The sequence below is a fragment of the Camellia sinensis genome, chromosome 15, assembly GCF_055761805.1.
Source record: "Camellia sinensis isolate YWXY chromosome 15, ASM5576180v1, whole genome shotgun sequence".
NCBI classification, from domain to species: Eukaryota; Viridiplantae; Streptophyta; class Magnoliopsida; order Ericales; family Theaceae; genus Camellia; species Camellia sinensis.
In genome coordinates this window covers 5,956,441-5,984,001 of record NC_138975.1, presented here as the reverse complement: position 1 = coordinate 5,984,001, position 27,561 = coordinate 5,956,441, and the positions used below count along the sequence as shown (strand labels likewise).

Sequence of the window (27,561 nt, the reverse complement as noted above, 5' to 3'; positions counted from 1 at the left end):
ATGTTTTCAAAACTTGATATCATGGTTAGTAGAGGCCGATCTTTGATCGGGCGAGCGGGGGTGCTCATGAAGCGACCTTCCCCAATCGTACCCAAGTTCCCGAGCCGAGGCAACTTTGGTGATGACGGACACATGGCCTTAGGCACGAGTCAAGGTTTCCTAAATTCTCCCAAAATAAAATATTTAGGTGGCGACTCTGTATCTGGCAAAGCAGTCCATGTTTGGCACTTCTTTCTAAAAATCTGTTTTTCAAAATGATCTGCCGAATTTGGACTCTTTGGTGATTTATCGGTCTCGCATTGCACTTGGTGGGATTAGATTCAGAACCGTGACATTTGAGTCCGAACTGTAGTAAGCCCAAATGAACAAAACGGGATTTTCCCGATACGTCTACATCATCATAGAAGATAAAGTTGATAAGGCGTCAGCGAACCTGTTGTTCTCTCTTAGTAGATGCATGAAAGTCAGCTTCTTAAACCTAGGAATCACAACATCCAGGGTTTGGTGATAGATCTTCATCTTTTTTTCTTTGACTTTCCAGTCTCCGTTTGCTTGAGACACAACTAGGTTCGAGTCCTCGATAACGTCAAACCTTTTTGCCCTTAGTTCCAGGGTGGTTTCCAAACCAACGATATACGCCTCGTATTCTGCTTCGTTATTGGATACCTTGAACCGGAGTTTGAAGACTAAGGTTATATGGGAATTGTCAGGTGCTATCAGCAACACACCTATCCTATAACCGTATTGGTTAGATGGTCCGTCAAAGTACATTGTCCAAATCTCTTCCTCGACTTGTAGAATAGTTTCATCTGGGAACAGGTATTCTACTGCTTCATCCCCTTCCACTGGGTGATCTGCCAGGAACTTCACTACAGCTCTCCCCTTGACCAACTTGCGAGTGACATACTTCAGATCAAATTCGGAGAGAAGAAGTAACCAACGGGCTAGCCTACCTATAAGCGCTGGTTTCTCAAAGAGATATGTGATGGGATCTAATCTCAAAACCAAAATTATGGAGTGAGCTAACAAGTAGTGCCTCAACTTCCTAGTAGCCCATACCAAGCCTAAGCAAGCTTTCTCCAGGGGGGTGTAGTGGGTCTCATAATGCAGAATTTTCTTGCTCAAATAGTAGATGGCTTTCTCCACCCTATCCTCAAATTCCTGAGCAAGCATACATCCCATTGTTGTGTCTGTTATTGACAGATACAAAATCAAAGGCTTCCCTGGCTCTGGCGGCGACAACATAGGTGGATTCTGAAGGTAATGCTTGATATGCTCAAAAGCGAATTGACACCGATCATCTTATCGGAACTTCTTTTCTTTCTTCAAGAGACCAAAAAGTGGTTCACAAGTTAAGGTTAATTTTTACAATAAACCGTCTTATGAATTGCACTTTACCCAGAAAATCTCGCACCTCTCTTTCAGTCATTGGTGGTGGTATTTCTAGGATGGCCTTGATTTTGGAAGGATCCACCTCGATGCCCCTCTGTATGATCAAGAAACCCATCATTTTCCCTGCTGTTACGCCGAAAGTACATTTTTGTGGATTCAACATCAGTCTGTATTCTCTGATCCGTTGAAAGAATTTTTTCAAGGCGGTGTAGTGGCCCTCTCTTTCCTTGGATTTGACAATCATGTCGTCCACATACACCTCGACCTCTTTGTGGATCATATCATGCAAAATTGTGGTTGCAGCCCTTTGATATGTAACCCCAACATTCTTCATCCCAAACGGCATCACCCTGTAGCAGTAGGTTTCTCACGGTGTAATGAAAGCAGTTTTCTCTCTATCCTCGGGCGCCATCAGAATCTGGTTATACCCAGAAAATCCATCCATGAAGGAGAGTAATGCATGACCTGTGGCGAAGTCCACTAATTCATTGATGTGCGGCAAGGGAAAATCATCCTTCGGGCTGGCTTTGTTCAGATCTCTGAAGTCCACACACACTCGAATTCTGCCATCTTTCTTCGGCACTGGGACGATGTTAGCCAACCAAGTTGGATACTCAGATACTAGCAAGAACCCTGCGTCTATCTGCTTGGTGACCTTTTCCTTAATCTTCAAAGCCCAATCCGGACGTATTCTCCTCAACTCCTGTTTGATGGGTTAAGCCTCGGGATTGAGAGGGATCTGATGCTGTACAATCTCAGGATTGATTCCAGGCATGTCTTCGTAGGACCATACGAAAACATCTTTGAAATCTTTTAATAAAGCGACTACAAGTCTGTTGAAAGAATTTCTTCATGCGACTACAGGTCTATATTCTCTGATCTGTTGAAAGAATTTCTTCAAGGCGGTGTAGTGGCCCTCTCTTTCTTTGGATTTGACAATCATGTCGTCCACGTACACCTCGACCTCTTTGTGGATCATATCATGCAGAATTGTAGTTGTAGCCCTCTGATAGGTAGCCCCAGCATTCTTCAGCCCAAACGGCATAACCCGATAGCAATAGGTACCCCACGGTATAGTGAAGGCGATTTTTCTCTCTGTCATCGGGCGCCATTAGAATCTGGTTATACTCGAAAAATCCATCCATAAAGGAGAGCAATGAATGGCCTGTGGTGAAGTCTACCAACTCATCAATATGTGGCAGGGAAAAATCATCATTCAGACTAGCCTTATTTAAATCCTTGAAGTCGACACAGACTCTTATTCTGCCATCCTTCTTTGGGACTAGAACAATGTTGGCCAACCACGTTGCATACTCAAACACAAGCAAGAACCCTACCTCGATCTGTTTGGTAACTTCCTCCTTAATCTTTAAAGCCCAATCCGAACGTATTCTCCACAACTTCTGCTTGACGGGTCGAGCCTCGAGGTCAAGAAGGATCCGATACTGTACAATCTCAGGATCGATTCTAGGCATGTCTTCGTAGGACCATGCGAAAACATCTTTGAAATCTTTTAATAAAGTGACTAAGCACTCGCGCTTCTCCGAAAACAACATGGACCCGATCTGGACCAGACGCGGATCCTTCTCAGTACCCAAATTTATAGCAATAATTTTAAGGGGTTTAGCAAATCTCTCATCCTCTCGATTAATCAAGTTTTTCAAACCAGAGGAATTCCTTCCTCTTCGTTTTCATTAAAATTCTGAAAATCTTGGCCAATGCAATAAACAAGCGGCACCGAGAAATACTCAGAATCAACGACATTCTCATTCATAAAGTTCAGCTCATCCATCTCTTCGGTTACAACAGACTCAAAAGCAAAAGAAAAAGAGGACCTGGACAAGACCTTGGCATCCAGGTTATCACCCCCAGGAATACCAGACTCAGACTCAGAAGAAATGGAATTTGATTCCGACTCCACAAACTTTGTGGAATTAGATTCTGGCTTATTACCGGACTCAGAACTAGACAAGTAGTCGTCCTCCAGCTGCCAGACAAGAGATGATGCTTTAGATGCATCCAAAATGCTACTAGATAGGTTCACACCCGATTGGTCCCCAATCATGGAGATGGTCAGGTTATCCCCCAAGCTCTCTGAGTCAGCCAGAGGATCTGAAAGGAGACATGCCAGTGTTGCCCCTACTCCAAGCTCGCTGTTGTTCAAGTCACTTTCTATGCTCTTTTCAGCTTTAGCAATTGGTTCATCCTTTTCCTCGGCATCACTGTCTTGCAAATACAGGTCGAAGAAGATTTTGAATCCAGGAACACGCTGTTTTGCAGAATTCAACTAGGGCTCGGGAAAGTCGTAAAATGGGAAGTCTTCTCCCTCCCGAACAAAGTGACCATTCAGCGTTCCCCGGATCAGCCTGTGAACGAGCTCATAGTGTTTCCCAGCTTGCTTGGCTCTAGCTCTGCCTGCCATCTCTTATCTTTTCCTGACCCAATCCTCTTTGGTGAGCATATAGCCAAGACCAAAGGCATGCAGATTATGCAGCACATCGGCCAATGCTATGACTCCTTTCCGGCCACTTCTTCCCAGTCCCATTCTTGGCACGTGCTGGAGTTTGTTCATGAAATAGATTGATTGGGCGCTAACATACATGCCCTCATCAGCAGCCAAGATGTTATGCACCGCTCGGGCCTCGACTAGAGTTAACCCTGAAAGGAATACATCCTCCTTACCATGAATGATCTCCAACACCGATGTAGTTACCTCTGGTGGGGGATGGATAGATGAATTCCTAAACACAATAGCCACTCCCTTTTCATGAGGATATTTCAGCATTTGGTGGAGGGTAGAAGAGACTGTTTTCACAAGGTGCAGCCAGGGCCTCCCTAGCAGTTAGTTGAAAGTGGCCAGCTTATCTAGGACATGGAACTCAACATCCTGTTAAGTTGAGCCAACCTAAACTCGAATTTGTACTATACCTATCACCTCTCTGCTTGTGTTATCATATGCCCGGATCACTTAGGCTGTGGGCACGAAGTCTGCTGGTTTTAGGCCAATGGCATAAGCTGTGCGAGAAGGACAAACATTGATAGTTGACCCGGTGTCGATCAACACCATCGGTACCAATTTTTCTCTGCACTCAACAGATATATATAGGGGTCTGTTGTGAACTGAGCCTTCCGGTGGCAGTTCTTTATCAGAAAAGGTTAGGGTTGGTCTGGCACCACCTGGGAAAACTAATCCCACAAGCTGTTCAGGGGTGGTGTCAATGGACAGTTTGGCTTTGTCCATTACTGATAACACAGCCTGTCGATGCACCTGGGAGGCCATAAGAAAATCCCAGACTGAGATGTCGACTTGGATTTTCTTCAGTTGTTTCAACACTGCCTCTTCCTCCAACTGCTTCTCTTTCTGTTTTTTACCTCCTTATCTTTTCCAAAGGCCTCAGCTTGGTCTAAGTGTAGTGGCTTGAAATACCGCCCATTTCTTGTCATGTGGTCTATCTCTTCAGCATACCAGGTGTTGTCTAGCAGGGACTCATCCCAGTCTTCATCGGCGTGGGCTAGATGTGGATCATCATCCTCCCACCACACACCTCTGGCAATCGACAAGCAATTGTTTGACTCCGTTCTGATCACTCTCACATCATAGGCATCCCTTGCGGGGTGTTGGGCCATTCCAGCTTTCTGGTTATCTTGAACTCTTTCTTGTTCAAATTGCTTTAACGCAGCTTCCTATTCTGTGTCCGCAGTACTCACGGTACCCAATTCTTGAGCTAAATTCTTGGCGTCGGTGCTCTTTGGCAATTTCCCATTTTCATGGGCCATTCTGGCCATTACAGCAATTCTTACTTCCCTTTCTTCCGACTTTGTTTCAATTCCTTCTTCTCTGTCAGGTTCATCACTTAACCACCCTAAGTTGTCCGTTGACCCATTCAAATTGAACTAGTCAATCTGCACATCCCTTTGATCTTGTTCGTCAAAGAACTGCAGGTTGTCTAAGTCCTCCTCAAGCTCTACCAGATCATCCAAACCTTGACTCGGGCCATCCTCCCTAACCACTCTGACCTCCGCTATAGTTGGCAATACCACTTCCGGCTTGACTTGATTAATCAGCATAATGTAGCAACACGGATCGTATTCCCCTTTAGTCAAATCCTCAAAGCACTCAGGCAGTGGACTCGTACTCTCCTCTAAGACCAATCTCCCTTCTCCTGCCACTGTTGCCACCACAGGTTTAGGTTGAAGTATAGACATATCCATCATGCACAAGTCCGTGCTTTCAGAAATGAACACCATTGGTCTGGGTAGGTGGGAATGGGTAATATATATGCTAGGGTCGTAGGGGATGGCCAGTGTATGGATTAGGTTTACATTGTGAGGTAGGGGAACTTAATTGTGGGCTGGGAGAGGGTTAGTAGTTACATTTGGCTTTTGGGGTGGTGCAATCACCTTGTTGTCGATGAGGTCTTGAATCTCATGATACAGCCTGAAGCATTGGTCGGTGTCGTGACTGTGGTGCTGGTGAAATGCACAGTACTTGGCTGGGTTGTGTTTTGGTGGAAGAAGATCGGGTAGTAGGCGGGGCTCTAACGGCTTGAGGTGCCCTTTTTTAATCAACACTCTCATGGCTTGGAATAAAGGCATGTAAAGTGGGGTAAAGGTCCTTTGGGATCGGGTCGGGTTGTTTGAAGTTTGTGGAGTTGTGCTGGCAAAAGGATTGGCGGTCTTGGTTGTGGTGGTGACAACACTCACATCAGACGGCCGTGCAGCTGTGTTACCACTAGTGGTTGTATTGGAACTACGCACAAAAGGCCTCTTGGCCTGCTCTTTTTCATCAATTATCAAGCCCTGTTTCATAGCGTCTTCAATCTAAACTCCCATCTCATGGAGCTCGGTGAACGTGAACAAGGGTAGGACGATCAATTTCTGCAGCAACTTCCTATGCAGATTGCGGACTACCATTCTTATCTGATCTTTTTCAGAAGGCCGTGTGGTCATCATTGAAGCTTTGGCCCTCCACTTTGTCATGAATTCTGAAAAGCCCTCCTTTGGCTCTTGGCACGTTGCTTCGAGATCATGAGTTGTGACCTCGATTTGTGTGTTGTAAGAGTCCTGTGCAATAAAGGCCTCAACCATTTCCTCCAAACTCTACTTTACAGAATCCTCCAGTTTCGCATACCATATAGTGGCTATACCAGACAAGGTCCGACTAAAGAGTGAGAGCTTCTTCAATCTGGTCAGGCCCATCGGTCGCAAAATGTCTGAAAACAGCCGAAGGTGAACCATGGGGTCTCTAGAGCCATCGAATCTATCGATATGCGACATTTTGAACCGGTCTGGCAATGTCATCGCAGAGTCGGTATACCCGTCTTCTATGTCGGGAATAGAATTAACATCCTGCGCCCTTTTGAATAGTTTCTCAAGCTTGTTGACTTTAAGCACAGTCAGGTCGACTTCAAACTCAAATGGAGCCTCGGTTTGATACATAGGTGCTTTGGAGGCCTGTGGTGGGATCAATTCTGTTGGATTGCCCTGATTTTTAGTCTGGGCATTAGTAGTATGGGTTGTGGCTCCGGGTGCTGGGATACCCATAGGAGGTACATGAGATGCAGAAGCCGCTACCGGTTGTGGCTATTGTTGTTGCAGCCTATTTATGACCTCAGCCTGGCGTTTTGTGACCTCAACCTGACAAATAGCATCTTACTACATGGTTTCAACCGTTTACTGAAGGTGGTGGATTAGGTCCTCCATGCTAACCGGGGGATATTGTGCCATCGGAATTGGCGAGTGATCTCATACTAGACTGGATGCATAAAACTGTCCCTGACTAGATGTAGGTGAAATGAAGGGTGACTGCTGGACTGGTGAATTGTACCTAACTCTTCTCCGTCTAGTAACCGGTGGGAGCGAAGCAAACACAGGTTGTCCCCTAACAAGATCTCCAGATTTGTATAGCCTCCTGACACGGGTCCAAAGCACTTGGGAAATATTTGAACTTTCTGAAGGTATGATGTTATACTACCTAGCAAAAAGAAAACAAAAAAAAATTAGAAACCGCACAGCACCTCAACTCAGATGTTAACAACACACAGATGTAATCAAAGTTGTGCATAACATATACCTTACTTTAGTGCATAACAACTTTTCAAAATTTTGTATCTACATTTATTAAATTACAAATGACTCATATTGTTATATACAGTATCGGACTCCATAGTTCTGAATCTCATCCCACAAGTGCAATGTGAAATAGATAAACACCAAAGAGTCCAAATCCAGCAATTTTTTTGGAAAATTGATTTTGAATCAAATTGTCAAAAATAGACTACTTTGCCAGATACAGAGTCGCCACCTAAATATTTTATTTTGAAAAAATTTAGGAAACCCATGACTCGTGCCAAAGGCCACGTGTCCGTCATCACCAAGATTGTCTCGGCTCGGGAACTTAGGTACGAGAAGGGAAGGTCATGAATACATTTGAGCACCCCCGCTCGCCCGATCAAAGATCGGTCTCTACTAATCATGATAAGATCTTTATCAACATTATATGCTCTTGTTCCATTTATTAGGCTAGTATTACTATGTGATGTGCACACACACAAGTATAAACTCGCAAGAATTGGAACACTTGAGTCATGTTCGTTTTGAAAATTGTTTCGAAATATGTACCACTTGAAAAAGTGATCGCATATGAATTTTGCTCAAATTATTCCAATTCAAGCAAATAGCCTTCATCCACAAGCATACAAGCAGTTTAGCACTTAGCCTCATGGCAAGCATGCTAAACATGGCAACATTCACACTCATGCAACATGCTAAAGCAAGTAAAGGCTCACTTAGTACTCCAAGCCAAAATAAACAACAGAGTTAGAAAAAAATGCATGATTCCTAACTAGGCAAGATGACTAATGTAACACATACGATATGCAATTATTAGGCTTGGGTAATAAGCATGGTATACGAATCAATTTGATAGCATGCGGTTTAAGCACCTTTCAAAGAAGTATTAAAACGATAATGTAGTTAGAATGATGAACCAAGCCTTGGTGCATGTAATACAAATGGATGCAATCATGAAGTATGTTAAATGAAACATGATGTCCCTAAACTAACCATCGTAAGCTAGTAAATAAAAGGGAGAAAGACGTGGGGTTGAAAGACATACACATTATTACATTGCGCTCTCATGAAGGAGAGTCCAAATGAATAAACTAACTAATTAAAGCTAAAGCTAATTAAGCTAATTATTACAAAACAGAATAAATAACTAGCTAAGCCACTTAACTAATTTTTACAACACTTGAATTAACTAGTTAACTAAACTAATTAAATAATTACAACACAAGTGCAATTAAAATAAGTGATTAAACAAAACAATTAAGTATTAAGCTAACTACTCTGCCTTGGGAAGCGAGGTATGTTCATGCGCATGCTCGGTTTCCACCCGAAAAGACCACTGTTTTGCTTCTGAATGCCTCTGTTTGCACAATTGAACACCAAAACTACTGCTCACTCTGCTCTGCCTTACAAACATGCTGCTGAAATTTGCATCAGTGGCCGGCTAGCCAGTGATAAAGGTTGCTGGCCACTAGTGATGGCCGGCCACCAAAGGTAGTCTGCCGACCACCTGCCGGCCATGGAAAGTGGCCTGCCGGCCACTACTGCATAGGTTCATCTTGCTGCAACAGAGGACAAACAGAGCATATATAGGGTATTTCAAGGGTTTGTTTGCACAACTCACCCCTCTTTTTCATGAGCAAATCCAAGGAGTGGTGAACTTAAGCCACAAACCACCAACTCAAGCAATTTCATTGCATGATGGCTTGTGAAACCAAGTGTGCAAGCTTAATAAATGCAACAAAATGAGACTCTCAAAAACTACCTCCCTATCATGAAAGATCAAGGGAAGTGATGACCTTGGAGACTTGAATTATTTCATCAGTAGCAAGTATGAAATGGTCCAAGTTCCATGTGTTCAATTAACATCCGATTGAACATAACCAAATTATTATCTTACTCATTTTTAAATCTAAGTTACTCCATTTTAGTTTACCAACCATTCTTTAATTCAATTAAGTCCAATGGTGAATTAAAGTCCTCTAATGAAAAGAGGGCTCAAAACACAAGTTGCTTTGGGTATGAAAGAAGCATCATACCGTTGGTAATGAACCCCCTAAGGGATTAAACCATCAAGTATGAAACCTCAATTTCATACTTGAGCAAGCAAGTGATTTGAAACCACTTTCAAGGAAAAAAAAAAGAAGCCAAGAATGAAGGGAGGTTGCAGAGATTATAAGTGCTGAAATGAAGTATGAAAAGCCCAAAATAAGTACTATCAACTCAAATAAGTGATATCTAAGACCTAAAACATTAAGCTTATGAGGACTATTACATTAGAAGCATGCAAAACCAAGCTCAAATTCAAACAACAACTTAAAACAGTGCTAAAATAGTCTAAAATAAGCCCTAAAACATGCTGGAATTGAACTAAAAATAGCTAGATTAAAATGCTAAAACATGGCACCAACTAGGCTAGTAAGCAAGGCACAAGGAACGGAGACTAACCCCTCCAAATTTGGACTTTAAAATATGATTTTGGTCACTGAAAAAGCTCTGAAAATCAGTGTTTAAAAGCTTGGAAAAAGATAGTAAAATGGTGGAAAACACAAGGGCAAAGGCCTCCAAAATAAGGTATAAAGAAGGGCTATCAACCCCTCAACCTTTAATGGCCTTAAACCCAAGCTTCAGCCCAAAAAACACAAAGTTTTGACAGCCCAAAACAATGGAAAAACAGTAGGAAAGAAAGAAAATAAAACAAAGCTACAAGCAAAGTCTTATACCTCTTGAAGAGAAAAAGCTATTCCAAGCAACAAAACCAACTAAACACATCCTCTAGAGCTCAAACCAAGCTCAAGAATACCTCAGCTCAGAGATGAGAAGATTTGGTTAAGGGTGCATAGGCAAACGTTGAAGATTTGTAGGCAAAAGTGTAGAGATTTGGTAGAGAGAGAGAGAGAGAGAGAGAGAGAGAATTGTAGAGAGAGAGAAAATTTTTTTATCTCAAAATTTTCTAATCTTAAAACATGAGAGAGGGGCCTTCTATATATAGAAAACATGAAATTCCCTCAAGGAGATCCAGCCCTACACGTGGGGATAAATGCATGCATCTATGCAAACAGCTAGCACAACTGGTATAAAATATCTGCAAAATACACTGGTGGCCGACAAGCCACATCAGTGGCCGACAGCCTCTAAAAGTGGCCGGCAAGCCACCAAAAGCTGCAGGCTTAAAGGCCTAAGGCTTGGTCCAAAACTGGGACAACAAAGGTACAGAGTTTGAAAGGCTCAAAGTTGTGGCATTCTGTTGAGGACTTCGAGCACTTGGCAAGCATATAAACTCATCATCGGGTGTGCATACAAGGATGTCCAAGTCATAAGGGCCGTAAAAAATGGGGTGTCCACAATATCCACCATATATTAAATTACAAATGAATGCAGCACACTTCACAAATAAATTACAAAAATGAATATAGTATTAAAATATATATTACAAATCAATTACCAATAAATCTGAGAAATACCCAACATTTGAAAATTCAATACCTCTGTACAATCCAACTACTTCACCATCAGAATGTACATACGACTTGTAGGTTTGGCAAATGCCTCATGAAACACACACCACCATCCAACTACTTCATTTAAGAAATTTACCCACTTCATTACTTCCCTCCACCACCTACCTCATTTAAAGCTACTGACACTCTATATACACTCAATATTGGACAAAAATGTATGTCATTTTTGGTGAAGGAAGTGTGCATTGAAAGAAGTAGTAAGCCAAATGTAGACACCCCATTTTTGACCGCCCTTAAGACTTGGGCGCCACTGATTGATCACTCGATGATGAAAGTTGTGCTGTACAAATGTTCAATTTCTTCAGTAAGAAAAGCTTCTAAATCCCAATCTTGCACCCCATTTTGGACTGACACTATTTTGACCAAAACTATTTTAGACCTTAAATCCCTCTCTTTCAAAATATTTTTGAAAATTCTTCTACGATGTTCCGAGGCTCGCATTTCGTTAAAAATTGCACTTTTCGGTAAACCGAGCAAGGACAAATGGAAATAAATGGAAGAGAGGTGAACTCTTTGAAAAAATCTTTAACACATCTTATTTAGAGGTTTGGAGTTGAAGAAAAGGAGGAGAGGGAAGAAAATTCGTTGGGAGACAAGTTGGGCGTCAACTGTTAAGGGAGAACTGAGCAGCCTCCACTAAATCAGGCCTACCTTTTTGTACACTTGGACTTTAATTGTGGGGCCACCACCATTGGAAAGTGGACTTTCGGGGGTTCATTTTACACTCAAGAATCTCCTAAAGCCCAGTACGGATGAGGGAGATATGGTTATTGGAAGTTAGGCATCCATCCGATTAAGCCAAAACTGAGTAACCTTCACTAAAATAGGCATATCTCTTATCAAACTTAAAATTTTGATGTGAGGCTACTTCCATTGGAAATTAGACTTTTAGGGCTTCAATTTAGACTTAAGAATAACCTGCAAAGGAATCCGGATGAAGGAGATATGTCGATTTGAAGTTGGGCCTGGAAGCAAATTTTTGATAGCCGAGCGGCCACCATTGATGGCCAACAATCCACACTTCTAGCCGGTCGGCCACTAGTGAAAAACCTAGATATTTTTGGCCAGCTGTCCCCCACAAGCTCTAGCTGTTCAAGGCTTGATATTTTTGACCTGTTAGGCAGTTTTTCTATATATACCTGGCCAAACCTCTTGATTTAAGGTTCAAAAAAATTCCAAAAGCTCCAATTCTTGGAATTCTCTCTCTATCTCTATCTTGCAACCTATCTACCCTCTCTCTACACTTCCTAGGCCAATATTAGAGCTCTCATTGCTAAGATTGTTGAGTCCTAATTTCAATCATTGAGAGTGAGAATTGGTTGGATTGTGAACAAAAGTGTTATTCCTCTTCAAGAGGTATAATTTTGAGCACCTTTGCACTACTTCTTCCCTATTTTTTCTTGCTAATTTAGAAGTGTTTTTCAACTATTTGTATGGGATGAAGCTTGTGGTTTAAGGCTATTAAAGGTAGAGGGGTTAATCACCCTTCTTTGAACCTTATTCTCTAAGCCTTTCCACTTGTGTTTCCCATTCCTTCAGCAACTTTTTTCCAACTTTTTACCACTGATTTTCAGAGTTTTTCAGGGGCTAAAAATGTTATTTTGAGGTCCCAAAAATAGAGGGGATAGCCACCCCTCTTTATGCTTGTTCACTAGCTCAAAAGCTCCATGTTTTAGTTTATTGTTTTAGCTTCTATTGTCTTCATTCCAGAATGTTTTCCAACTGATTTTGGGCTATAAAAACTCTATATTTTTGGGCTGAAGCTTGGGTCCTAAGGCCATTAAGGTTTGAGGGGTTGATAGTCCTTCTTTGTACTTTGTTTTGGAGGCCTTTGCTTTTGTGTTTCCCATCCTTACATCATCTTTTTCAGGGCTTTTAAATACTATTTTTTAGAGTTATTTCAGTGGTTAAAATCATGTTTTGAAGTCTAAATTTGGAGGGGTTAGCCTCCCCTCCTTGTGTCTTGCTTACTAGCCTAGATAGCTCTATGTGTTAGCCTATTTTTCTAGCAATTTGTAGCTCAATTCCAGCATGATTTAGGCTCTTTTTTTTTTGGATTGTTGTAACTCTGTTTTTGGCTGGTTAAGTCATTTAAGTCTTGTATTGCATAGTTATAGTGTAAGTCATTTCACTAGCTTGGTTTTTTAAGGCTTTAACCACCATTGGTTTGAGTTGATTGCATATTTTAGTGCTTTTTCTCACCTAATTTCAGCACTTATAATCTCTGCAATCTCCCTCATTTCTTCACTTTTTCATTTGCTTTGAGGGTTGTTTCAACTTTAGGGTTGTTTAAGCTTGAGATTGAGGCTCATGCATAATGGTTTAATCCTCTTTTGAGGGTTCATTACCAACAACATGAAGCTTCTCTCATGCCTTAAATTACCTCTTGTTTGACACTTCCTTCCCTTTAGAGGACTTCTCACCAATGGACTTAATTGGTTAAAGAATGGGTTGGTAAGTTAAAATAAGTAAAAAAGTAGAAACTACAAGTGTGCAAGATATTAATTTGTTGTGTTCAATCAGACATTAATTGAACACATGGAAACTTGGGCCATTTCATACTCATTAGTGATGAAATGTGCCAAGTTTTCAAGGTCAACCACTTCCCTTGATCTCTCATGAAAGGGAGGAGGTTAGAGTCTCATTTTGTTACATTTAATGAAATTTCACACTTTGGTTTGTGAGCCATCATGCAATGAAATTGCTTGACTTGATGGTTTGTGAACTAAAGTTTGTCTCCCTTTGATTTGTCCATGAAAAGGGGGGTGAATTGTGCAAACAACCCTTGAGAAATACACTGTTTTGCTCTGTTTGCTCTCTGTTGCAGCAAGGAAGTCCAGATTATCAATGGCTAACAACCACCACCAGTAGCCGACCGGCCCCTTGTCAGCTATCAGTGAAATTTGCACAGTGTGTTGGTATGATGGAGCAGAGGTGTTCTGGAAGTAGGCTGCATTGTCAGTGTTCAAATGTGCAAACAGAGGCTTGCAGTAGCAAGGCAGTGGCTTTTCGGGTGGAAACCGAGCATGCATGAGCCTCTCTCACCTCCCGGGATTAGCTAATTAGTTTAATTAGCAATAGATCAAATATGTGTTGTAATTAATTAGTTGTAGCTAATTAAGAGTTGTAAATAATTAGTTAGTTTAACTAGTTATTCAGTTTCATTTTGTAATTAGTTAACTAGAATAGTTAATTAATTCGGTTTGTAATAATTAGTTAGCTTAATTAGCGTAGCTAGTTGATTAGCTTTTATTCATTCGGACCATCCTTCGCAAGAGCGTAATGTTGTAATAAGTGTGCGCGCGTGCGTGCGCGTGTGTGTGTATGTTTTCCAACCCCACATCTTTCTCCCTTTTATTTAATCCCTTTTGATGGTTAGATTAGGGACATATTTCAAATTAGCATACCTTATGCTTACATCCATTCATTCGTATTGCATGCACCGAGGCTCGGCACATCATTCAAGCTGCATTGCCATTTCAATATCTAATTTGAATACGTGTTTAATCGCATGTTGTTTAAATCGATCCATATGCCATCTAAGTAGCCGAGCCTATTAATTGCATATTGCATGTGTTGCATTAGTATAGTTAGGAATCATACATATTTTTCTAACTCATATCTTCTTAGCTTGGAGTACTAGGTGAGTTTTTAGTGCTTTAGCATACTCGCATGAATGTGAATGTTGCCATGTCTAGCATGCTTACCACAAGGCTAAATGCTTATTTGATAAGCTACATGAATGCCTATGGATGAAGGCTTGTTGTTTGAATTGGAACGATTCAATGAATATGCGTTTTAAGCCTACTTTGTTGAGTAGCAAATCATGTTTTAAACCCACTATATTTGGTGGCAAATCCGCAACTTTAAGCCCACTTGAGGTGACAAAATTCAAACCATTTTCCGAAACAAACATGAGTTGAATTGTTCTAAATTGAGCAAACTGGTCTATACTTGCTTGAACGCATCACATAGTAATGCTAGCCTAATAACCGGAAAAAGAGCATATAATGTTGATAAAAATTATATCATGATTAGTAGAGGCCGATCTTTGATCGGGTAAGCGAGGGTGCTCAATTCATGACCTTCCCCTCTCGTACCTAAGTTCCCGAGCTGAGGTAACTTTGGTGATGACGAACACGTGGTCTTTGGCACGAGTCATGGGTTTCCTAGATTTTCCTAAAATAAAATATTTAGGTGGCGATTCTGTATCTGGCAAAGCAGTCCAATTTTGACATTTTGATTCAAAATCAGTTTTCCAAAATAATTTGCCGGATTTAGACTCTTTAGTGTTTATCAATTTCACATTACACTTGTGAGATTAGATTTAGAACTGTGGGAGTCCGAACTGTAGGGCTTCTTTTTGAGCTTCCGAAAAAGGGCGCAAAAAAGGCGAGCTACACCAAATTTTAGCATAAACCAAATACAAATTCTGCTCCAGAAACGATCAACTGAGGGGTCAATCGGTCGGTCGATCGGCCAATCAACCAGTCCTGTTTGTTCTTTTTTTTTTTTTTTTTTTCTGTGTGCACTTCATTTTCTGTTGCACTTTTGCATTGCCTTTTCACACCATTTAGTCACCTCACACTCAATTTTAGCTCCTTTAAAATCCATCATTCATATTTAACACATTTCCAATCAAATTGAACAAATATTCACATCATGCCTAGAACCAAAAGACAAGACCAAAACACGGTGAAAGCTCCAACCCTCCACCACGCCAAAAATAGCAACAACCTTAAAGTTCAGCTTATCCTACTACTGATTTTCTCACTTACAATCGTGAACAAGCCTTTCAAAGCTTCTCCAGCCAACCTATTGTCATCAGGAGAAGGGTTAATTTTCCTGCTCAATATCATCCTTTATTGGTTAACAAACTTGAGGCTATGGGGTGGCTAAATTTAATCAATTTACCACAAAAGGTATATCCTTGTCTTGTGTCTTTATTTTATGTTCACTTGAAATGTACCGATGAAGAAAATGAAAACTTTAGTCTTCTACCTTATGTGAAAGGTAAGACTACTGAGTTTCATATCCCCACTTTGTCACAAATTATTGGAGTTGAGTAAGGGGATATACATATCTATTTTCACAGTGAGACTGACCTACTTGAATTGTTGGCAATATAAGTGAAGAATATACTACTATCTGTGAGAGGAGATCAACCGGGAGTAATTTACTAGCAAAACATTTGAAACCCCATCTTCGTATTCTCCATCGGTTTATAGTAGAAAATATCACTCCGAAAAGAGGACATTTTGATGTTGTCCCATATTTTAATGCATGTTTGCTATATTGTTTTGAAGTTGGCCACAAATTGGATTTATGTTATATACTAATGAAAGAAATGATGGTTGCAAATCTTGGTCATATCATTGGCCGATCACTACCTTTTGGGGCTCTGCTTACTAAAATTTTCAAAGTTTTTAAGATCCGACTTGTAGGTGAAGTAGAGACTAAAATCTCTTCAGCCATTTCGGAGCACACACTAACCCGAGCTGGTGACGTTGAAAATTTATTGGGAAGTCTTAATGCAAATGTCCCGCCTGATGATGCTCCCGAAGACCCCCATGACAATGCCATGCCAGCAACTGAAAAACCTCAATCCTGGACTATTTTTTGGCCATGGAACAAGAACAACACAATCAACGCATTCAATGGGAACAACAAATGGCTAATCAATTCACTGCATTGGGAACTCAGTTCAATGTGAGCATGTTTTGAAGAAAAAAAAAAGTATACAAACAAAATTGATAGATATTTGAACTGTGAATGAAATTTTTTAAAACTACCTCTGTACAAAAAAATTTAAACAAACTACCTCTCTATAAAAAATTTATTTTGTGACCATGATTTGTGTGTTTCCATCATTTTTCTTTTGAAAATTGATTTGGAGTAAGTGTGTTTGTATTAATGTTTTTGTTTTTAAATAATAAAACCAATAAAAATAATTTGACAGATACAAATAATAGATATTGAGCTCTTCATACTAATTTTACATATACAAATAATAAAACCAATACACTTGGTACTAATAATAGACCAACCACATGTTATTTCTGAAATTTTGAACCCACCATCAGCATATATATAATTCCAATATATTTAACTATAGAAAATATATTAAAATGCAATACATAAATACATTGCAAGAAATTGAATAGAAATCATGGTCTTCATGAAATAGTCAAGGAAATCTATTTGTTGATCGAAATAAGATTTTCCATTGAAGCTCTTCATAGTACGCCCTTTACATAGGATTTAAATTTGTCATGTCTATTTACATTATTTTATTATCCTCATTTCGTTGTTCTCTTTCATTCATCATAGATAAGATTTTTAGTTGTTCCTCCCTATCCTTAGCCTTTCTTCGACGCTCTACAACCTTCTGTTTACGGTCTATCGCTTTTTGTTCATCTCGCTCAACAGTTCTAGCGGAGATAATTGAAAATACTTCAACAATTTTAAATTGGTTGGCAGCCATTTCATCATATCTAACATCGTGAGTTGTTTGATTCTTCAACTTCTCTTTCGTAGCCTTAGTACCAATTGGTTGTGTTAATGTATTAGTTGGTTATTGGTCCTCCTCAATATTGTTGTTGGATTGAAAAGCCTCACCTTCAATTGCTAGATTCAAAAACGGATATGTTTGTTGCGTGGCTTTTTTTGGTTGTATTCTAAATTCATCCCACTTACAACTTCGGCACAAAATATCTCAACTTATATCAAATGTGAAGTGTTTTTTTTTTTTTTTTTTTTTTTCCTGTATTGCATGATACACGCGCTTAGCTTCAACGACCTAAAAAATGAAAATTATAAACATTTTGATAACAAGTAGACTGAGCACTAAGAAAATTGATATTTAATAAAAAAAATAAAAATTACCATGTCTGCCTCAGTAGTCCACTTTGTTGCATCAATTGGATTTGCTCAATAAAATCACAGAATTTATTAATTGCGTTTTGCATAACAGACTAACGGTGAAACGAAGAAATACGGCCATGGTTTCACTATTACCAGTAATGAGTTCTTGAGAGACGGCCATCTAAGATCTACATAAAGTTTCATCTTCTATAATTATGAACGCTTTACCACGAGAAACACGAGAAGTTTCCGAAATAAAATTAATATCAGTGTTTTGCTCTGAAGTTTGTGATTCCTCAAACATTTCAAAATCTTCCATAGTTTTAAGAAAATTCAATAAGATACAACATCCAACACAGACAGTGAAATATATTGTAATGATATGCACTGAAGCTCACAAAGAAATAATATACACTAAAACTTACAAAGAAAATAGAAATTGTAATGATATTGTGAAATTAAAAACAAAAAGTGAATATTAAAGTTAACCAAAACACAAAAAAAATAGAAATTATAATGATATTGTGAAATTAAAAGATTAGTACAGTCTTATTTTGTAGATCACAACAATGGTAACTTTGTCAAATCCTCTGCAACACTAACGGTAACCTTATTGGAATAGAGGTGCACCTGCTAAACGGCTAATTTTGATATAAATTTAAATCTATATAGAATGCATGTCCTTCTTCTATCCATGGATCAATGTTAAATTTATTCTTGGTGCCACAAAAGCAACCAACTTTTCAAGCTAGTTCATAAGCTGCTCGGCATTTTATGTGTAAAGCGAACGACCGGTGGGACAACCGGCTGGACGTCTGGTGGGACCCACTTCCAACGTAAACGCACAGTAAAATGATAAAATCTACCGCAATTCCTCAGTTTGATGAAAGTTTTGGCTCGCTCTTAATTTGATGTCTTTTTGATGAAACTGTTGAAAAAACAGCAGCTGTCCTTTTTTATCAAATTTAAATTTGGTAATGAATCTGGTAAACCTTTGGAGATAATCTAATTTATGATTTTAATCCTTATTATAATGCAATTAGGGACAACCCGTCTAAATCTATACAGTGAAAGCCTAACTTATGAGCAAAAAGATAGGTGAAGGAGCAAGGATCCTCTAGAGTTTTTTTTTTTCTAAAGTTTCCTAGAGTGGTGCATTGTGTGGTTAAGATTTAATGACAAGTCACATCAATTTTTTAACATTAAATCTCAACCACACAATACACCACTTTAGAAAACTTTAGGAAAAAAACACTCTAGAAGATCCTTGGTGTAGGTGAAGAAGACGGAAGAGAGAAAGAAATGGATGGATTGACCCATTTTCACCCTGAAAATTGGTTACTGCATGGCACGTGGCAATTTTTCAGCAAAAATAAAAAATTCTATTAACAATTGGACATATTTGACAGTTTTTAATGTGTCGTCATTAAAATTACACGAACTAAATTGATACAAGCAGCCCACCAAAAAAAAAAAAAAACTCTAAGAATTATTGGGCATAATTTGTCTAACAAACTTTTTTAAAAAAAAACATATCAAACACTAACATTTCTCAGCATACTTTGCATCTGAGTGCTTCTATTACCTAAATCAACTTTTATTAATGCCATAGGTAGGGAGCTTGTTTTTTTATCATTCAAACTAACTTCCCCTTGTAAGCTTCTTTCCTTCTTTCTCTGCTTTGCATAATCACTCAACAGGCACACTAGCTTCTACCTGTGCTGATACCTACCAAGCCATTCAACACCACCAGCCAGCTCGCCTTTCTTATGATTATTGTTATCAAGAACACTGGAACTTGTTCCTCATTTATAGCAGGCATTCACTCGTTTGCATTACATGAACATCCAGACTAGCTGACCTCCAATCACGTGTCCTCGATTTTTATTTTTTATTTTTTGATCTGTTTGTGTGACCGACAATAGAGGTGGGGATATGCTGCTTCTCAAACTGATACGGCACAAAAGGTAAAAAGAATTAACAAATAAGATAAAAATCGGCTTCCCTAAAAAGGACTTATGTTACTATGCAAATCTTATATATATATATCAAAAAATAAAATAAAATAAAAGAATCAAAATCATTAATAATCATAGTCAGCCATACGAAGAGAGGCACCTGGATCCTCTCTCATACTCGATCGCTGAACTACCCTGACAAGTGCCTGCACCACTTCGGACATTGGTGGTCGAAATTCTGGCTCCAGCTGAAACAAATATATGAATAAACCTGTAAGAATTTTGGAATGATACCAAATGACAGTAAGTGGGTTACATCATACTATAATTCACAAACTGCCTCTTCACCACCGCCTGCCCATTCAAGTCCAAGACTCAAATGCACAAGCGAAAGATTGCATTGCACCAAACCAACTAGCTAAACCTAAAATATGAACCAGAAGTTGGTGAATGGAGGCACCATGTATTTGGTCCGGAGCATGTAGCAGAGAAAAGGTACTCTTGTCCTAATCAGAATCTATAAAGTACAAATCACCTAAACATCTAAGAGAGCCAACTTCAAACCAGATAAGGCCTGGATGACATATATTCTATTATTTAAAGCACATGTCACAATTTTTTCTTTTCCAAATTATTCCTATGCAACTACCTATATATAGCTATTTCAGATTTTGATTTCAAATTTCAAATTTTAACAACTTTTCTTCTTCTTCTTCTTCTTTTTTTTTTTTTTTCCCTCGTCCATTTAAATTGTTGATCTTTATAGCACTCCCATTTGGTATGCACATCATCTTGGCTGAAATTTTATAGCACACCCTTTGGGTCTTACCTGTACACACAGAGCGATAATGTCAGCAAATCGAGAGACCGATTTAGGAGGATACAGTCCACACAAGGCAGGATCCACCATTTTCCCCAATGCATCGATATCATGGAGCTGTGGGGTGGCCCACCGGACTAGTGATTGTTCTAATCTTGGCTTTGAACTAGAAGGAAGCAACAGAATGATTTCAGATAAAAATGAGGAGTCTGTGCAAGACCATATTAAAATAAATTTCAACCTCGAAAAGGCAACACACCTGTCAAAAGGCATTCGACCTGTCAACAACTCCAACATAACCACCCCAAAACTATAAACATCACTCTTCATTGTATAAGCTGAAGGTTTGGTGCATTCTGGAGCATTGTATCCACTCCCCAGATTTACGCTTGTACGCTGACAAAAAGGTCAACAAGGATAATGTAGAATATAGGCTTTCTACCTCTATTTAAATGAGCAAAAAAAAAAAATGTATGAAAGATGAACAAACCCATTACTGTTGTAAAAGCACAAAGTGCACTAAACTTGAAGAATAAATTTAGTGCCAAAATCAACATAGAAGATGAGCAAAAAGAAAAGCTGCAAATGTGCACTTATATATAGCAACAAATAATGGAACACATTACTATGAAGTGTAGAAGACCAATTGCATAGTGTTATAAACAGAATTAGATATCTTAAATAGGTGGAATGCGAAGGAGGTGCTGGATATGGTGTTTCAAACTATTTTTTCAGATTGCAGTACAGAGGGATGATGCAACAGAGGTTGATTTCATGCATTCTAAAGGAAACTAGGTATTTTGGGATGTGTCATTCAGGTGAGCTTTAGAAAATTGAGAGGCTGAGTTGAAGGCTTATCCAAAACTTAAAGCATGTCATGTCACGCATAGGCAGTGGAGAGGACTCATGAAATGTGATACATCTATGCCTAACATGTTTGAGGTTGCTGGGAGGGCTCTAGTGAGGCTTCATTTCCTTGAACGGGAACATGGAACTCCACAACCACTTCCAAGGTTGCAATTGTTTTTGGACAGCAGCGCATAGAAAAATCCTTATTTTGGATAATTTGATTTGATGTAAACACATTTTTAATTGGTGTTGGGAGGGAAAAGAATATGTGGACTCAGTTGATCACCTCCTCATTCATTGCAGAGTGACCAAAAAGATGTGGGGTTATGATATTAGTGTTGTTAGGCGTTCCTTGGGTTATCCAAGAAGTGTGGTACAACTTTTGCATTGATTGGGAGGGATGTCTGAAAATATAAAAGCAAGGCATGGAAATCAGCCCTGTTGTATTTGTTGTGGACAATTTGGGAAGAAAGGAATTGCCAATCTTGTAATGGGGTAGAAGAACCGCTTTTCTAGTTAAAAATTGTTATTTTTTAACCTTTTGAAAAGCTGGGTATTCGCAAACCTTACGGTCAGGTGTTTTTCGAAATTGAAGAGAATTTTGATCCGTAAGAAGATGAATATTTGTGGGTGTACACAGAGGACATCTGATTTTGATTCCTTCTAATAAACTTTACTTCAAAAGAAAAACTATTGCTATATTTCAGTCTTTATCAAATAACCCCTGGAAGTCTATTTCTTCCAATGTTCAATGAAATAGCAACAAATAGAGTTTAAATCACTAGAAATAGATGGGTACAAATCTTACAGGAAAAGTGCACCTGGGAGCAATTATGTTTCACTAACTTCAATTTGCATGTCTTCTTAAGTTTTCTTTCTCTTTCTTTCTTTTTTTTTTTTGTTTTCTCTACAACTAATGAAAATGAGGAGAAAAAAAAAGGGGGCAAAATCTATTATACCCACTTGTGATTTGGCCATAGAGCACTTTATGCTCCCAACATATAAAAAAGCCAATTTGCCCTCCTACAGTTTTGGAATAAAGTGCTACCGTTAATAATTCCGTTCAAAATTAATGAAACTGTGGCACACAAGGGCATTTTGAGAGTTTGCAAGAAAAACAGTCAAAAAGTCTTTTTGTTCAAATAATTCAAACTCAAATTCCAATGTAAAACGATAATATTGCCCTTGACTTCATCTTCTACCTCTAACACATATAAAAACACTAACCCTAACTCAGCCACCTTCGCCATCTCCAGCCACCTCATCCACAACCTCCTGACCACTTTCCTTCTTCCCTGCCACCCCTGCACCGTCTTCCCCCTTCCCCACCCACCCACCCACCCACCCACATACTTGACCCTCAAAATAGGGTAAATTACACTTTTCACCCCCAAAAGTTTCACTCGAATTTCACTTTGGTCCCTTCCCTCATCTTTTAATTGTAGTTAATAAGAAAATTCAATACTTAACGATGCTGTAAATTAATAAATTATGTCTAACGATTCATAATTAATAGTCAACTGCAAAGAGATCTATTATTTATCAAAATATGGTACCTGATGAAAGGTAGCCAAGCCGCAATCTGAGAGATGAGGATTGAGCTCAGTGTCAAGTAAAATGTTAGATGACTTGATGTTCTTATGAACAGTGGAAGGAGAACAAACCTCATGCAAGTACCTAGATGCAAAAAGTTGTCAAAAGAGCATTAATTGATAAGAAACAATTAATATTAATCATGAAGGTACTCTCAATTAATCTAAAATTCAAAAAGGAGATAATGCTCATTGCCTCAAATCATGGACCCAACAATATTGATCAACTAGGAGCCTAGGACTTCCCATTAACAATTACTCTATTATTTAATTCCTGATGATAGCTGGAACACATCAGGTTTAAGTTTTCAAACAAGAATGTTAACAATGAAACAAAGCAGTACACAGACACAATTTAAACTATGACTAAACATGCCAGCAAACTAGAAATACAATTTCTATTGATATAGAATATTGATAGATAACCCAGAGCTTGGGCCATTAAGTATTGGCTTCTCTTCATTTGTACGTTATAGGTGAACTACATCTTTGCCTTCAAGGCTATCTATGGGATTGAAGAAATGACAACAAAACATATAAATATAGTATTATGTGTAATACAAACCAGACCACATGAAGGACAGGTTAGGCAAACCATGCTTGGAGGTTGACCTAAGCATGACAATAGAAAACTAAACCACCAAGCCTTTAGACCAAACTAACCAAGGCTCAATTTTATGAAATTCAGGTTGGCTCAGGTTGTGATCAGTTGAGTCCAGCTGCCACAGGGTGTACCCTAGTATTACTACTTCCATTGCATTTTAAGGAAATATCGTCTCCTATATGTGTCAGTCAAAGCTTTTATGATGATTGTACAAAGATGATTAAACACATTTCACTTGCTCGTTGTGACTACATGTAATGTCCGGTAAATTTACCCTCTTAATTAAGTAATTAACTTGAGCTAATTGCTCATGTATCTTACTAATTGTGATTAATTGTCACTCTTAATTAATTCAGTATGTTACTTGATTACATTTATTTTAAATTAAATTAAGACTAACTGCATGAATTAATTGATTGGGTTTGGTGTGCCCACTCTGAATTTGAGCATTCTTTAATTATTTCGGCTTTGGGTGTCAAGTCCATGACTTAAGAACATTTGTTTGGGCTTGTTAGTGTTATTTGACCCTGTACCCATAATTTACCCAATTAGAAGTTGCGTATTTGACTTGTAAAACTTAGATTCAACTTTGAGATGGAAAATTCCTCCATTTCCACTCCCTAGGACAGCAGGCTATGTTCCTCCCCTTTCCCCCCAACTTATTTGTTTCATTTTTATCAAATGTGTTTGAAAAGTGTTGAACCTGGTCTCAGTTTGCAATGTTCCTTATTAAATGTAAAACAAAAATGATGGGCTACATAATCGGAAAGATTACAGAACCATCAGATGCTGATCCTTTATATGATAAGAGGGAGGAAAATAATTCTAAAGTTTTTTCTTGGCCGTTGAATTCAATGCAACCAAAAATTAGCACTGGTTACTTATTTTTGAAAACAACGAAAGCGATTTGGGATGGAGTGGCACAAACTTACTCAAAAAAGGAAAACAACGCTAAAATTTATGACTTGAGGTATTGGATCCACAATAGTACTCGGGCTGTGTTAGAATAGGATATTATTAGTTGGGTTATTACTGTAATTATTCTATGCCTTGGGCTCCTTTATAATTATTAATCTTCATTAACATAAAAAAGGTATCTCAATCATTCCCTAATCTTGCTATTCTCTAAATTATCATGGTATCAGAGCCTAACCCTAAAACCTAAACCCATCTACCATACTGTTACCCACCGGAGCCACCAGCCACCACCGGAGACAACCCACGCAGACAACTCCATCCGGAGGGGTTTCGGCTCAAGTCGAAACAGACCCAGGTTGTTTCGGGGTGGGTTAATGCCTATCTAGGGTTCGAAACTCACCCTAGTTGGTCGACATCAGCACCGAAGATCATCCTAGGGTTCGAAACTCACCTGGGTTGGTCGATATCCTCATCGCAGGCCTGTCGGCAACTGGTGAAGGCTTGTCTCGCCTGGCCGACTGCCTTGGATAGTCTCTCTGCCCCAGCCGACAGCCCTATGCCTTCTTTGGCTTCATGTGACAGCCTCTGGTACTGTATCTCTGCTCGTCTCCCTTTGGTCTCTCTGTTTCATGGGGCAGCCTCTGGTCTCTCTATTTGACCACTAGGTTCGGCCTTTGAACACTAGTCTTTCTATCCCACGTTTCTTGTTTTTTTATTTTATTTCGTCAAAAGGAAAAAAAAAAAGAAAAAAAAGTAAAAGTTTATGAGTTTTTAATTGTACAACAATGATTCATTCCACTAAAAATATCATCACTAATAGCACTAATGCATTAAAAAAGTAAAAAAAAAAAAAAAAACACAACTCCAAGACCAAAATATCAGATCATTAATGGCGGGACCCACTGCCACTTAATTAGTGGGAGCACTAATTAGTGCTCCCAAGCATTTTTCTTAATTGTATTATGCTTTCATAGTGGTAGTCATGTCTTTCCTTCTATCACTACCTTTCTGGATTTGTGATTGACTCTAGTTTTATTGAAGGTTTAGTAACACAGTATCCATGGTAGATTCTACCAGTGTGTCCACTACTTCTCAGATACCTAGGCGTGAGAGTTCTATTCTACTTAGTACTATGACTGATAATCCCAATCCTAGTCTTAAAATCACCACCTCTCCATTTAATTGTTAGAACTATCTAGCGTTGTCGCAGAGTCTGACTATTTTTTGAAGAGCAGAGGGAAGATAGAGTATGTTGATGGTAGGATACAGACACCCAGCACCACTGACCCGGGTTATGACCAATGAGAAATTACCAACTCTTTGACTATGGGTTGGCTTACTCATTCGATGGTACCAGAAATTGGTGAGGACTACTTGTCTATGGAAACTACACAGGATATTTGGGATATTGTGGCTGCCACCTATTCTCGCAAAGAGAATTTCTCACAGGCATTTAAGTTGCGCCACCCTATTGAAAGCTTTGTTCAGGGGGAGCAAACTGTTCTTCAGTACTTCACATTCCTCACCAATGGCTGGAAACGCCTTGATTACCTGCAGGCCTATAAGCCTGTTTGCACTGCTGATTTAGTCGAGTACAAGAAGTTCATTGCATAGGAACGGGTCTTCAAGTTTCTGGCAGGTCTCAATGTGGAGTATGATCCTGTTTAGAGTCAAGTTCTGGGTATGGATACTCTTCCTTCACTTTAGGAGGCATTCACCTATGTACATAATGAAGAGAGTCATTGGTCTGCCATGATGTCACCTGTCTCTACTGACCGCTCAGCATTACTGTCTACCCCTCAAGATGGACTCAGCTTGACTCCTATCCCTCCGTCTGCCGCCAAGGAGTCTGTATTCTATGATTACTATCGTAAACTGCGGCATACTCGTGAGACATGTTGGAAGCTTCATGGGACTCCATCTGGGAGTCGAGGTGATCGGTCTAGTTCAAGAGGAGGTCGGTCAGGCCAGTCTAGTGGACGTGGCTCTCATTCACAGGCTCATCAGTCTAGTGTTGTTGATACACTTGATTCTACTTCCGTTTCCGTTGGCCAGGCTTCTGATGGTCTCTCTGACATGACTACTCATGAGCTTGAGGATATTCTACGTCACTTGCTGGACTGCTGGTCTTCTAATGCTCTCAGCACATCTTCTTCAACGTTTGTCCACTCAAGTAACTTAGCCTTTTCTCTTCGTGTTTTCCTTTCTCACAAGTCTTTACCTTGAATTATTGATTCTAGTGCCTTAGATCATATGTTTGGCTCCTCTGACCTTTTCTCTACCTATAAACCCTCTTCAGGTCAGGATAAAGTTAGAATTACAGATGGTACTGTTTCTTCTATTTTTGAAAAATGTTTAGTCCATGTCACTCCTACCATACATCTATCCTCTGTTTTCCAAGTTCCCAATTTTTCTGTTAACCTGTCATCCTTCAGTCGTATTACAAAAGATTTGAATTGTAATGTGACTTTTTTTCTTGATCATTGTCTTTTTCAGGACCTTGTCACGAGGAGGACGATTGACAGTGGTAATACAGAAAATGGTCTCTACTTCCTGGATCAACTAGACAAGCTTGCTCATTCTTCCACCACGAGTCCTACTACTAAAGTATGACTGTGGCATCGGCGTCTTGGGCATCCTTCTTTTTATTTACTTCAGCATTTATTTCCATTTGTTTTTGCAAACAATAATGTGCCTGAGTTTCTTTTTGAGTCTTGTCAACTTGGAAAACAACACAGAGCTTCTTTTGCTCCCAGTTTTAATAAAAGTTTAATTCCTTTTTCATTAATACATTCTGATGTATACATTATAATGTCTGGGGTCCATCTCGTGTTATATCTGTGAAAGGTCATTGATGGTTTGTGTTAGAAGATATTTTAATATTATAATGTGCTATAGGTTTGATTTTTTTTTTTCATTCCGTCTAAGTTTTCTTTTCTCTCTCCAAGTCTTTGCCTAAGTCAAGTCTTTTTCT

General features: G+C 39.3%; 2 protein-coding genes across 4 annotated transcripts in view; one reads left to right on the top strand and one right to left on the bottom strand.

Annotated features, from left to right (window-relative positions):
- Positions 1 to 19,205: 19,205 nt before the first annotated feature.
- Positions 19,206 to 27,561, bottom strand: part of SRF5 (STRUBBELIG-receptor family 5) — a 29,902-nt gene continuing 21,546 nt past the window's right edge. For 2 of the 3 annotated variants that reach the window (XM_028267444.2, XM_028267446.2), the window contains 4 exons: positions 23,030 to 23,150; positions 20,884 to 21,020; positions 20,634 to 20,790; positions 19,728 to 20,052 (listed from right to left, as the gene is read on the bottom strand). In XM_028267444.2, the coding sequence (XP_028123245.2) occupies positions 19,930 to 20,052; positions 20,634 to 20,790; positions 20,884 to 21,020; positions 23,030 to 23,150 (538 nt within the window). In that variant the 3' untranslated portion in view covers positions 19,728 to 19,929. Of the gene's footprint in view, positions 20,053 to 20,633; positions 20,791 to 20,883; positions 21,021 to 23,029; positions 23,151 to 27,561 lie in introns of all 3 variants that reach the window. The other variant, XM_028267445.2, reaches the window with a different exon arrangement.
- On the top strand, positions 24,761 to 27,375 carry LOC114320298 (uncharacterized). Its single transcript, XM_028267447.2, has 2 exons — positions 24,761 to 26,760; positions 27,084 to 27,375. Exons 1-2 carry the CDS (start codon positions 26,340 to 26,342, stop codon positions 27,107 to 27,109), a joined length of 447 nt encoding a protein of 148 aa, XP_028123248.2. The 5' UTR covers positions 24,761 to 26,339; the 3' UTR covers positions 27,110 to 27,375.